The 14728-nt window shown below is 36.4% G+C and overlaps 1 protein-coding gene across 6 annotated transcripts in view; it reads left to right on the forward strand.

Moving 5' to 3' along the window:
- NBEA (neurobeachin) overlaps positions 1–14175 on the forward strand; it is a 509113-nt gene extending 494938 nt beyond the window's left edge. For all 6 annotated transcript variants that reach the window (XM_034074343.1, XM_034074342.1, XM_034074344.1 and 3 more), the window contains 4 exons: positions 5981–6082; positions 9338–9534; positions 10213–10364; positions 12392–14175. In XM_034074343.1, coding sequence (XP_033930234.1) covers positions 5981–6082; positions 9338–9534; positions 10213–10364; positions 12392–12482 — 542 coding nt within the window. In that variant the 3' untranslated portion in view covers positions 12483–14175. The remainder of the gene's footprint in view (positions 1–5980; positions 6083–9337; positions 9535–10212; positions 10365–12391) is intronic.
- The last annotated feature ends 553 nt before the right edge of the window (positions 14176–14728 follow it).

Below are 14728 nucleotides of genomic sequence, written 5' to 3' on the forward strand. Positions count from 1 at the left end.
AGACATGGCACATGCAAAGGACAGAGTTTGCTTTTTTTTATTCTTTGAAGTGATCTGGCAAATGTAAATCTTTGTGATTCTAAGAGATTGAGTTTAAAAATTATTGTGATGGCATTTGACAATTTGTATTTTGACATTTTTACTCTTACAAAATATAGGGATTTGATTTAACTGAGTGCTAATTTGTGTACAAATTTGTTTTCACATAGCAACTGTATTAGTAATCATAAAAAGGAGCAAACAGTGTACATGATATGCCCCGGAGTTCAACATGTATCATTGTAGTTGTTTTATTTTTATATTTTTATGATTGCGTTATTGACTGTTGCTTTCAAACAAGTGACTTTGAAAATGAGAATTATCTCTAAGTCTTTGAACAGATACCAAAGTGGATGATAGAACTGCAGAAAAGTGGAGGACAGATGCTTTTATCTGAAACAGACACAAATTCAGAAACTAATTTGGAAGTGATAAAAATTAATTTTCACACTTTAATTGGAATCAGACTCCTGCATGAAAGAAGGGAAGGCTAGGCAGCTTGTGCTAAAAGCTGATTGAATTTTTTGTCAGGTAAGTATGTTGGACTTGGCCGTTTATCCTCTTGAGTCTCTCTGTGCAATATATTACATTCACCCTCTGACTGGTGTTCTTTAAAAGGATCAATGCTATTCCTGTTTTGTCCCTAGAGCCTGAAATTTCATTGATCTTAGGACTTGACATTTCTCATTACCTATTGTAGCTTCCAAGAGGATGGTCACAAGAAGTGTGAGAGTTAACCCTGCTTTTTTCTAATGGGAACTGTGCTGACCATTGGAAAATATTGTGTCTATCAGCTCTGAGCTGGGTTTGTTTAGAATTATAACATAATCCTCAGAGGCGCTAACAATTCATCCATGGCGAGTGTATTCTGTATATACCTGAAGCAGAGGGTAACTTCTACCAAAAAAGGTCTTTGTTAAATTAACCTGCCCTTCACCTGCACATTTTAAAGTCTCTCATGAAATATATCATTATGTGTTCCTTTTGCATAACATATTTTTTAAACAATTTTAAATTGTGAACATCATTGATTTAATGAGTTTGAATCTTGAAGGAATAGTTCTGAACTCAGAATATTCACTTATTCTTTTATATTCCTCTACATTTTAATTTTTAACTTTGAAAGGACATCAGTTTCAAAATAGCCAACCATGTATTCTGTATTAAATGGACTGGATGGCTGTCTGAAGGTCCTGTTCAAAGCACATTGGCACACATGCAATCTGCTTTGGCTGTTAAAGAGTTATTATGGTACATTTATGTTTGTACAATTTAGGTATCATTTTTTAAAATACAGTATCTTAGCACTGTTCAGCCAGAGTAGGAGCTCTTTGAAAACAAGTGTGTAATTTTTACTGGCACTGCCTGTGGTATCCAAAGACATCTCACTCGTAAGACTGCTATGCAAAGGAAAATGAGCCAATAATACACCTGAACTAATGCAGTTATATCTAGCATTTTACCAAAAGATGTCTGCGGCCATGCTTTGCTGAAGCTGTACAGTGCAGAGTGGTTCATCAACTTGCCAAAGTTCCCAAGCAATTTAGTGGAAGAAATAGGAAGAGAAGCTGCAAATCCTTACTCTCCTCTCCCCAACTGTATTTTTTCCTTTTAAGGCCTGGATAGGTGCAAGGTACCTGAAATTCCACTGACCTGGGTGAATTGTTTGTAGATACATGCAATGCTGCTCACATTCTTCAGCAAATAAACCAGTTCTACCAGAGCTGGGAATATTTTGAATATATGACTATATTTTGGTCAGAAATCTTTCTTTTACAACCATTGCTTTCTGAAGTGGACATTGTTATTGGTTATTTTCTACTTTGAAATATTCCTGTTTATTGGCCATAGACTTACGTATTCGTCAAACTAAAGGATTTTTTTTTCTGAGAGTAGAAATTCAAGAAGGCTGTTACATCTTCACTTCCATGAAAGCATTAGTGTCTTCTAAGATTTTTTTTATGAATATCCCCTCAAAAGTGTTAATAGTAAAGTAAATAGTAAAATAAACTATTCTCAACAGATATTTAGCTATAGCATTGTACTTGCTTCTGTCAAAGTCAGAGATGAAATAGAGGCTGAAATTTGCCTTGTGCTCTTATGTTTCTTTACACATAAAACTCCTAGATGTGTGCTCATAGCAATCTGTACATAGTTCTTGGAAAAGAACAGTATGAGAGAAACGGTAACACTGTTCTCTTTCTGTTCTTTTATTTTCATTACAATGCAAGAGTACCATTTGTTCCAGAAGAATCTTACAATAGAAGTAAGCATTAAATTTTTTCAGAGAGAAGGGAAGATGTATTTTGTTTTAGACTTCATAGAAAAGATTGTTTTGAAATACAATGCAGATTTTTATTTTTACTATCTGCCCTCTAGTAATTCAGTTCAAAGGTGCTCCTTTGGGGAAATTACAGGGAATTTACAGTGATGGTATCTCAGTCTTTAGGTAGGATATTTTCACCTGCAATTCTCAGAGCTTCAGCCTTTGACCTCTGGCTGCATCTATCAGTGGTGATGTGACAGTGACAGAATATTTTGCTAGATTTCAAATGATTCCTGGAGTTCACAGCTTCTGTCCATAGCAATAAAATATAATATAATATGACTGACGTTCTGTTCCCCATGCCACAGCTTTTCCTGTAGAAAGTATCACTGAATAATTTTTTCACAGAGCCCTAAGAGGAAAAATCACATTTTCAGTTACTGTTAGACTGTTACTTCTATTAATGTTATGCCATTATTAATTTGTATTTGCTAGTAGGACTCAAAGATCTGTAATTCAGAGCAGTTTTTTTTAAAGCAGTTTCTCATAAGCAGTTGTTTCTGATAAAAATCGAGAATTAAATATGTTCATTTTTCATATTCAGGCATTTTACAGTTTCATGATGTTAAAGTGTTTTCCTAGGAAACACTAAGGAAAGTGCTCTTTTAGAAATTGCATTATTTCTTCTTAAAAAATTTCTAACCATCCGATACTTTCAGTCTCTCACCCTTGCAGTCTGATGATGCTGCTGTATATACCTCTATAATCTGAGCTTAAGCCAAGATGACTAGTAAGCATAATTTTCTTTTTCCCAGGAGGACATACAGAAGGAAAAAGAAAGGTGGAAAGCTCTGAATTTAACTGAATTTCTTTTTTCCCCCCACTTTTCTGTTATACATTTGGAGAAAAAAAAATCAAAAGGAGATGGGATTCTGAACATCAACATTGATGGGGAAATTATAAAAATCTAAATCTCAAAATATAGGTAATCTTTGATGAGTTACATTTTCTGCTTCTTCCAACTACAATGCTTCCCCAGCAGTAAAGCCCAGTTTTCTGTTCACATCTTCAGTTTCCAGACCACAGAGAAATGTGTTGCTGCAATGCCTAAAAAATGGCAAGCTTGTCACTTCAAAGGAGTGTGGTTTGTTTAACAGAGGAAGAAAGAAAGACCAAGAGAGCTGATTTGTTCTGTACGTACAATGGAAGGGGAAAACACAAGAGAGGGAGAAGACCTAATGCTAAAGGACAATGCTGACACACAAAGAAATAGATAGAAGGTAGACAGGAATTAAATTCATATTGAAAATCAGAATATTTCTCTCCTTTAGAGTAGGAAAGGTCTGGAACATCCTTCAAAGTTATATACCCAGATAGACATTTTATTAATTTATTAACAAGTTTATATGATGTGAATGTCTGCAATAAAAAAGACTAAATCCATAGACCCACAGAAGTTTATCCAAGCCTCTTTTCCTAATGCATGTCTTTCAGAAACCCATGCAATATTGCTTAGCGGCTCGGGTAGTTCCTTTTGTAGTTTGTTTTGGTGTTTAACTGTTTTTACAGTTAGGAAACTGCATTTTTATCACAGGGTTGAAATGTGTGCAGCCATTCACCCATTGGACCTCACTGTGCCATTAGCTGCAAGATGAATTTCTGTGTTATTTGACATCTTTTGTACTTGTGACTCCCAGCTACACTGGTCAAGTCACTGCTTTGCTTTTTGTGTAGTGAAGAAAGAAAACACTTTAAACACTATGCAGCCTCCTTATTATCTGTATCAGTTGTGCGACCTTCCTTTAAACTCATTTCTATAAATGTGGGTACACGACTTTAATCTTTCTGGTCTACGGTGGTAGGATAGTTCTCAACTCCTATTTGCTATTCTAGGGTATTGCATTGAAAGTTAATGTGGAGGAAGTTTTCCTTTCTGGCTCCAAAAATCCTTCTCTGTCTCACTGTCTTCCTGAAGAGAATGTTCTCTCCAGTGAGCAGAGCTTGTGCTTGGGCAGGAACATCAACCTTCCACCTGGCCATATTCAAAATAAATAAAATAAAACACATTTTTATACCTTTAAATTTAACTAAGCAGTGTGAAGAATGTTGTCCCTTCATTTTACAGTTGCCCATGAATCTTTGTTTCAGTTTTATATGCAACCATATCTTACCAGCAAGGATTTTATATTATACTGTATTTATCTTATTTGTTAGTATTTGATCAATAAATAATTCCCAGCTCCAACTGGACATCCTACTTTCCAATATCCTGATATATAGCTAATAATAGATACTTTTCTGTGGTTAAATTTTAAGATCTGTCATTGAACCAGCTTCTGTGCTATCCATGTTGTTGTCCACAGTCAATTTCATATTGAATGGGTTTACATCAAAACATTGTTCTACTAACACAAATACAGAAAAAAAATACATGGAAGCCATTTTAACATAGACATCTTTATCAATTCTGTCATCCTGTCAAAAAACGATAAGAAGCTTGCTTGACAAGACTCTCATTGCAGTGACTGATATTAATGAAATTTTTGCTTCCAATTCTTTGTTGACAAAACTGTGGATTAACCATTTTGTTATTTTGCATAGGATTAATGTTGCAGTAATTCATTTGTAGTTCCCTAGATAATTTCTTTTATCTTCTTTAAAGTATTTGAACTACACTGGCAGAGCTCCAGTCCTTTGGGGTTTCCCAGTTTCTATATTAAATCATAACCAGATGAAATCTGTGATATCTACCAAGTTGCTAATTTTTTGTCACTGATTAACTTTGACTAGCAAAGCAATATCAAATACTGAGCAATTCCTTAACTGCATATAGGAGTTCCACTTTTAAGATGTCAGCATCTGTTATTATTAGAAACAACAGAAATTTTGCTATTTGTCATATAAACACCCCATAAATGCCCAATTGCCTGAACTCAAAATAAAATACATTTTACTCCTGAATATGAAAAATAAATATTTAGGGAATAGTTTATCTTACTTTTTAATACATTAAATGTGATAAAAATGGCATAGGTATCCATAGTGATACATATAAAATGATGTATACCCATAACCATTTTTAGGTATAATTTTAATCTGTAAGCATTCAATGTGTCTCTGAATCAATTATGTTTATGCAACAGTAGTATCTTTCTACTACAGTGCTGTTACTCTCTTCTTTTCCTACCCTTAGTTTCATGAAACACATTATGATTCTTAGTACACATCGTTAACTCATCCTACTCTTTAGATTCCTAGCAGAAGTCTGGAGACATATATTTGACAGCAGACCTGTACGTTACGTCTTCTTGTAATACCACCACACTTTGGGTTCTTCATCTGAAATATGCATTTACACATTATTTTTAAGCCACAAACAAGCTATGTATTGTTATTATTTGGGAATTATAAACATGTAGTTTCTAAACCAAAACATTTCTCTTAATGTATTGGGAAGCTGTGCTTATGAAACTTTATGTTATGTGGATGTATTTTGCTCAGAAATCTAAGTATGAGGTATTTAGGCACACCGTACCTCCCTGGTACTTACTGACTTAAGGAAAATTACAGCAAAGTTCTTTTGTTGATAAGACAGGTCTGGTTTGCCATTCCTCTGTTGTTTCCTATTTTTGTTTTCTTCTTGTGTGTTTCTTGTTTTGTTTTGTTTTTTAACAGGTGATTATCCAGCTCCTCGCGCTGTTCTAACTGGTCATGACCATGAAGTTGTCTGCGTGTCAGTCTGTGCAGAGCTGGGACTTGTTATCAGTGGTGCTAAAGGTCAGAAATGGTTTTATGATTTAAGTCTTAAAATTTTTAGAGCCCTTTTTGTGGTACTTCTTAATATTCCTTCAAGCCACATATACTTTAATTATTCAAAGTCTCCTCTGCTGAGATGTGTTGTATTTCTGGGGGAATCTACAGTAACTTACTTTGAATGCTATTATCTACTATCTGGACTTACCAGGTTTGGAAACAAATTAAGTTCCTTCAAACTATCAGCCTGTGCTACTATCCCCCCCAGATCTGGAAAAGTAGTCAATAAAAATGTATACAATAATTCATAATGACATCAATTGATTTGGAAAAAACCCCAACCTTTTGATAGAGACCTCTATGTGGAGAAACGCCAGCTCCAAATTCCTACCATGATCTTAATAGAATGGCAGTTTGTAGGACTGACCTCAGTCTCCTTGGCAAGAGAAACAGGGTTAATTTGCTTGGGTTTTGATCTGTGGACAGCACTTCATCCAGTAGGTTTTTCTGTGGGGGATTCAAAATAGTAAGGAATCTCCAAGTTCTATTAAACTTTCTTACCATCTGTTCACGCTTTTTCCCTGATACCTATCAATGGAGTCTGGAGTATCCAACAATTGCTAATACAAATGTTCAGAATGCCTTTCCATACCTGCAGCGTTCTTCTGTATAGCAGTTAATCATCATAAATGAAGCACCTGCCTCAATGAGTGCTTGCTTCATCTTTGCGTATTCTGTTTCTCCTTCATTTGTTCTATTTTGCTTGTTGTGACCACTTTCTCCTTTTCTCCTTAATTCCATGTGCACTTTCTTCCCCCACTGCTCTCTCTCATTCAACTTTTTTTCTTAATTTGGCAAACTTCATGTCTTTTTCTTTTCCCTTCCTGTTTGCTTCTCCCTTTTCTTCCTTCTCTCTTCTTTTGTGCTACATTATATCTTCTCCCTTCTTTACATTTCCTTTCTTTACATTACTCTTGTCCTCCCTTAAGATTCTTCTTCATCATATATCTTCCTATCTCATTTCCACTCCACTCCTACATCCACATCCGGCTACTTGCTTTCTCTGTCTACAGTGATGCTAGTTTTATTCATCCCCATGGATATCTTTGTACTCCTTTTAGAATAGTTTGCTGCTTCTGAGGGTAAGACTGATGTGATGTTTGTTCTGCCTGGTTTTGCTCACAGCCTGAGCTCCTGGGTTATCATCTTTTATGCTGCCTCAGAGCTCAACATTTATTTTCAAAGCTGAGTGTGAAACTATTGAGTAAAGGCATTTTCAACAGGAAATCCTAATGGGTCATTAACTGTTGTAATGACACACTACATAACAGTCATAGGCAAAATCAAGTAATTAATGAAAAAAATGTACAATGATACTGAACCTAGGGTTTTTTTTTTCTTGCAGTACTGCTATCTCTTATCTCTTAAAGCACCTTTATATACTCTTACTGCTGGAATCTGTATTCTGTTATCTTCTGCTTCATTAAGTGTGTAATGTTTTGGTAATTTATGTAATTTTAGAGGTAAAGGCTGCTGGAGGACCAAACTGCATCAAATCCATAATATGTTTGTGATTGATCAAGCAAAATGGAGGCCCTGCCTGTCCTCTGAGTTACTCTTCTCATGTTCTTCCTTTTCAAACTCCAGTGCATATATAAACTCAGAGAGAAAATTCCTTTTTTATTGCTGGTTTTCAGCAGATGCCTCCTTTGAGGCTTCAGTTTCTGCCCTTTCCAGTTCTTTTCCAGTTTCTCAGATTGCATATCATGGTATTCCTGGTTGCTTTGCTGTCCTTCCTCAGTGCTGCTGTGCTCCCTCACTGGGAGGATGTTTCACTGAAGCTTGCTGCACATTGTGATAACATGCTTGAGAATCTGCAGACACAGAGAAACCACACATATAAGACTCTTCTGAGAAAACTCCTGTGCATCAGGTTGATGCTTGCACGTTCTTATCCAATAACCCCCAAAAAGAGCAGTCAGTCAGTATGTCTTCACAGAGCATAGTAAATCATATTTTCTTTGTGCCTTTTCATGTCCATGACCACTTAGCTATGAAGGTATTACATTTTTCTTTTGAACAGTCTAACTTGGTAATCATCCTAATGGTGGAAGCATCACTTGTAACATTTTGGCACTTCAGTTTTTTCAAAGCTGAAACTCAACTTTTTGAGAAAATAAAGTAATTCCATTGCAGTCGTATCCCATGGGCCCAGACAGGCTTGAGGTCTCTCTGCATAAGGCTTTATGCAAACAGATAAAAACCTGAACCAGAAGGGCTTACACATGAATTCACTGATGCTGTGATTCATTCTACTTGGACAAACCCAGCTGCTGTGTGAATTTCAGAGAAGTTTGAAAGGCTTAACGTGAGGTGGCTGAGTCTGCCACTAAGAATTTACATTCAGGGTCATGAGCCAGTTGTATAAGGAAGAGATTACTGTGCTGTCCAGGAGTATCTTGTGATTCATAAAACAAACATTTAGTATTTACCATGACTCTTTACATTTATCACAGAAGAGACTCTTTTTTCTTTGTAGGAATACAGATCTCACTTTCAAATGAGCTTTTTTTCATAGATCTTGAAAAGGAAATATCCTAGTTTTGCATCTTAAAATGTATATTTTAATTTTCATCATTTTTGTTGGGGTTTTTTTGTCTTTCATCAGAAGTAATAAAAAGATGTTAAGAGCTCATAGGAAAATCCTTTTGGAGTAGTGCAGTTATAGTGTGATCTCCTAAAAGCTGTTATAGTCCAAATATCATACTAACTCTTGGCTGTCAGATGACTCCCATTGTTAAAACAATTCAGGACTGAAATCTATGCATATAGTGTATCACTGGGGGAGAGGACCTACAGGAACTGCCATTGGCTATAGGAGAAATATGCAGTGATACAATTATATGCCCTCTGGGATTTTCTCCTACTAGTCACTGGTAGGGCCCCATCTGTTTAATGTGGCAGACTAAAGAGAGTTCATGTTGTTGGAGGAAAACAGTAAGATGGAGGCTTCTAAATGCCTGGAAAGAGGAAAGAATATTTTAGAAGATAGATTAATGAAAACTTCTACCAGCTTGAATAAATAATAAATTACAACTTTTGTATCTATTTTCTTAATATGCTAGCTCGTGCATTTCCTTTTCTGTTGTGTATTTTAAATTCTTTCAGGAAATGTTGCATCTAATGTGATATAAATGTGTATTATGCATTGCCTTTGTGCACAGTATATACAGTTCGTATAAGCAGGAAATGTATGCTATATTATGTTTTCACATACAGAAGGTCCTTGTCTGGTACACACAATTACTGGAGATTTGCTGAGAGCTCTGGAAGGAACAGAAAACTGCTTGTATCCTCGCTTAATTTCAGTATCTAGTGAAGGTCACTGCATCATCTACTATGAACGAGGACGGTTCAGCAATTTCAGCATTAATGGCAAACTCTTAGCTCAGATGGAGATCAATGATTCAACCAGGGTAAATCTTAATGCAAACAAGCACTTGTTGTGTCTCACTTTTATTTCCTAAAATAAATTGAATTTATGTGCGATGCAATTTAAAGAAATCACATATGCAAAATTACCACCTCCTGTTGTCTTGTTCAAACACAGATCCTTTCCATCTCCAAATGCAAAAATGCATTTGAATTTTTCCAGAGTAAATAAGAACAAATTGTTCATGGTCCCACATGTTTCCTGGAATTTTTGTTTGCAATTAAATTTCAGTGGGAAATACATCTTTGAACAAAAATGCTTTGAAAAGTGTCTGTTCTTCATTTATTAGCAAAGACATGAATTTGTGCCTCCAGGGCTCTGCGCTGTCACTAGCACTTGCAGCAGCATTAGGAATGCAGATCACTGTTCTGCTTTAGGTGTTAGTGATGGCACTGAGTATTGTAGCACAAACATTGAAATGTTATGTGCTGAACTCAAGTCTTGGCAGATTCAGTTAAAGACCTTTTGGTTATATATCATGTTTATAATGACACAATTGTTTCACTTTCTGATTGGGGAGAAAGAGGAGCGGAAGCCTTTTTCTTCAAATTTAAAGTGGGCAGAGCAAACTAGATGCTTTAAGTTGATTAATTTTTTGTCATATTGACCTGTTTCCATAAAAGCTAACTGTGTGATTGGGTTTTGCTTCTTTCTCCTGAAGGCCATCCTCCTGAGCAGTGATGGGCAGAACTTGGTGACAGGGGGAGACAATGGTGTAGTGGAAGTATGGCAGGCCTGCGACTTCAAGCAGCTCTATATTTACCCTGGCTGTGATGCTGGCATAAGAGCTATGGACCTGTCTCATGATCAGAGGTGTGTTTGTTGTTAATATTTGTAAGTACATGGTGAAATTTTACAAATTGTGCATCTCCATAAACTTTAAGGTATAAATTTATGGTATGCAGTCATTAACAGGTGCAAAGCCATTGCCCTAGTTATTATCTTGATTTTTCTGACTGCATTTTTTCCCTGAGTTTCATAGCACGAACACTTAACATTAAGATGAGGTCTTATATCACTGAGGTCGGTAAGCCAGAGACTCAGCTAGCAAAATATGAGTGAAATTGCATTAACTTAAGAAAACAGGAATAATCAGACTGTATTAGAGTGCAGAAGTGCCTATTAACCAATGCCTTAATCAATTACATAAATTTGTGGTGCATTTTTGATTTTCAGATATGTAGACCTTGAGAATTTCTTGGGGTTGCATCTAGACTATAAATGCACAATATTATCAGTGGATCTGTCCACCAAGAGTGAATGTGGTCCTTTCCTTTGACATTCTTGAGCAAGGAGGATGCAGCCCAGATTTTTGCTGTCACTGCTATGTCACTAAAATGCATACTGTAAATATAAAAGATATATGAAACTGATCCCTCAGTCTTCTATTGTAACATGATTATAATGTAAATCTATATGTTGCATTTCAAGTGTCTAGGCAGGATTCTGACTTTGAGGCATTCAGTCGTAAGCCCGCAGATGGTAGCCTTGTGCCAGTGGCTCCTCAGCCAAGCACATGCACTAGGGGTCTGAACATGCAGTTCCTCTCCTACTGAACAGGATTACTATTGCAACAACACATCATCAGTAGGGTAAAACTAACCTGTTTCATGACATCGTGCTTGTAGTAAGTGTGGGTAAAGCCCTTCCCAAATCTTTGCTCGCAAAGCCAAGCCATCAATCAATCAATCAATATGTTGCATTTATGCAGGGTTGGGAGTTGTTTGCATCATGCATCATGCATCAATCTTGTATTTCTTACTAATATACAAACTCATGACATGCAAAGAATTCACAGGATATTAGAAACATCACACAGCATTCATTTCAGTCTATTTTTCTTACGTTTCAGCATTCCTGTGCTATGTACCCATTTTGTAAAGCAACAAAATCACTTATAAATTAAATATGTAGCTAGTTTACTCATGTATGAGTAGATGACTTGGTTCAAGGCAGTTCTGCAAAAAAGGGGCTGGGGGTCCTGATGGACAAAGTTAACCATGAGCCAGCAGCAGTGTAGGCATCAGTGATGCCTAGGAGGGGTGCATTAGGAAGAGTGTGGCCAGCAGGTGGAGGGAGATTGTCTTTGTCTACTCTGCCCTGGTGAGTCCACATCTGGACTACTGTGTCCAGCTCTAGGCTCCCCAGTTTGAGAAAGACAAGGAACTACTGAAGAGGGTCAGCAGGTGGCTATGAAGATGATTAGGGGACTGGAGCAACTCTTTTATGAAGAAAAGCTGAGAGAGCTGGGCCTGTTTAGCTTGGAGAGGAGAGGACTGAGAGGGTGTCTTTTCAATGCATACAAATATCTTAAGGGTGGGTGTCAAGAGGATGGGGCCAGTCTCTTTTCAGTGATGCCCAGCAGCAGGATAAAGTGCAATGGACACAAACTGAAACACAGGAAGTCCCATCTCAATATGGGTAAAACTTTTGCTTTGTGAGGGTGACAGAGCTCTGGAACAGACTGCCTGGAGGCTGTGAAGTCTCATTCTCTGGAGATACTCAAAACCCACCTGGATGTGATCCTGTATAACCTGCTGTAGGTGAACCTGCTTTAGCTGGGGGGTTGGACTAGGTGATTTTCAGACATCCCTTCCAACCCCAACCATTCTGTGATTCTGTGATCTATCTTGACGATACTAGGAATGTAGAAATTTGGCTTATATGTAAACACCCAAATGTAATGTCTCCACTGAAAAATGAATCCCACCCATGAACTTAATCCTCAAACAGTGTTGCAGCTTTTGCCTTGTTCTTCTAGCTTTTTTACTGTCTATGCTAAGCCATTGCTTGAGAAGGTAAAAAAGTATTAACAGAACCATTGTTTCCATCTTTTTCAGAACTCTGATTACTGGCATGGCTTCTGGCAGCATCGTAGCTTTTAATATAGATTTTAACCGGTGGCATTATGAACATCAGAACAGATACTGAAGCGGAATGAAGAAGTGAAAGCCCAGGTAAAGCTGAGAGCACAAGTGCTGCAATGAAAGGTGTAGTCTCTGGTGGAAAACCACGTCTGCATTGATCTCCCTTGTACATTCCATTACACCCAGCAATAGCTGTACATTGTAGTCAGCAACCATTTTACTTTGTGTGTTTTTTCACAACTGAACACCAGCTGCTGAAAAGCAAGCTTGTATCATGTAAATTATATGAATTAGGAGATGTTTTGGTAATTATTTCATATATCTTTGTTTATTGAGAAAAGGTAGTAGGATGCGCCACAAGAGACTTTTGAAAATTCTGGGGAACCTTGATTCCAGTTATTTCAATGTTTAGGCTTTGAACCTAACATGCATCCCATCTCCAGCCTCTTTTCAAGCTGAGATAAAAAAATACGTTTGATACTTTGTACATCAGATGCACATCTTAACTTTAAAGGGATACTTTTGTAAAAGTAAAACCTTGTATAAAGAACAAAACTGTTTCTTAATTTTATTGTGGAGTTACAACTTGCATGTACTTTAAACCTGATGTCTTGAAGGAATAGGTGCATTCACACAAATGGAACTGGAGATCTCCTAAGGGTACAGCTTGCGTTAAAGGGTTGAATTTGGGTGCAAACAGTAATTTGACATTTCCACCAACAGTTCTGTTCTTTTTTTTACTTTTTGAATCTAAACTTTACCCCTCTTTAAGTGGAGTTCTGCTCATGAAGCATTTGGATAAAAAGCCATCATTTGCCATATTTATACTTTGTACAATAGAAATTAAATTCCTCCCTTTAAAATTCAAAGACTAGACAGAAAGGGAGCAAAGAGGGAAGTTCAGTTTAATGTTTTGCAATGCTTGATGACTCCCAATACAGGCAAAGTACTATACTTCTGGATTATTAACAAATCATGGGTAAGAGTGCCCCCAGTGATTTTTTTCCCTTATTTTTGCTCTGAGCAGCTTGGTTTATTTGACAGCCTTAGCTTCATTGTAAAGGTGACTGAGGTTATTCTTTTCAGTACTTCTGAAAATCTCACCTGAAGCTACTCAGACTAAGGCACTTCATGTTTTACAATACCGTAATGATAACTATCAGAATAATTTTCTGCACATTGTACTGATCAAATTACACACCCAGGGGTACATACACTTTAATTCATGTTTCTTCTTTGTATATTTGGTGACTGTATTGTCATAGATGTACATATTGTGTCGGTAGGGCTATGAGGCATGTAACAGGAATGTAATTTTCTCAGAATTTACACTCACTTGCAGTCATTTATTTAAAAAGATAATGGATTCTTTGTATTGGCACTTTGCACCAAAACATATCATTATTTATTGATGTGATTACTTATTTGTTATCCATCTTGTATTAGTAAGTTTAGCACTGAATTTCCTTCTTCATTGTTGTTTGTATTTATCAGATTCTGAAATCACGGGGATCAGTGTAATGATTTAAGTTATTCATCACCCGTCTGTAAGCAATATCTTGAGTTTGTAGCTTAGAATTGGGAGACTATTGAACATCTGGAAGACAAGTTCATTTCATCTTAAGATCATGGTGAAATATTTTGGATATATAAATTCCTTAAGCTATTGTAACCATGTTTTATTGCAAAGATGTAAAATATGCCAGATGTGTGTGAGTTGGAAATCAAAAAGAAAAATAAAATATGCAAAGAATTCAGTAATTGTTTTTCATTTCAATGAAATTTTTGTCAAAACATTCACATTACCATTAGAAACAAACAATTATTTTAAGAAATAGTCTCTTATATGATATGTATATGCCAAGAATTATGCATGCCTGGGTGGCTGCATTTCCTGGGGTCTCAGGAAATAAAACACAGGTTACAGAGTGTGTTTTGCAACTCTTTTGATTGTCAGTACATGAAGAGAATCTACTAAAAATACTTTGATCAGCAGAAGTGAAGAATCAAAGCCTTTAAGGGATATTGTGGATCCTTGTGAACAAGTAAGAATCTTGTATAATAGACATCTCAGAAAGCAAAGATCTGATGAAAGCCATTTTGGGTATTTCTCAATGTCTAATAAAATGGAATTAACCTGTGGCATTGAAAGTTAGATATCAACACTCCCTGCATAGCATAACAAAACAGGTACAATAAATTGCCTTCTGGAAAGGCTGAGGTCCCTGAAAATGTGAAAGCAAGTAAGTGGAGATAGATAGTTATCTAAATGTCACGTGTCTAATTTAAGGTAGCAGTGGTAAGCAAAAT

The sequence above is a fragment of the Melopsittacus undulatus genome, chromosome 2 (genome assembly GCF_012275295.1).
Source record: "Melopsittacus undulatus isolate bMelUnd1 chromosome 2, bMelUnd1.mat.Z, whole genome shotgun sequence".
In the NCBI taxonomy this organism is placed as follows: domain Eukaryota; kingdom Metazoa; phylum Chordata; class Aves; order Psittaciformes; family Psittaculidae; genus Melopsittacus; species Melopsittacus undulatus.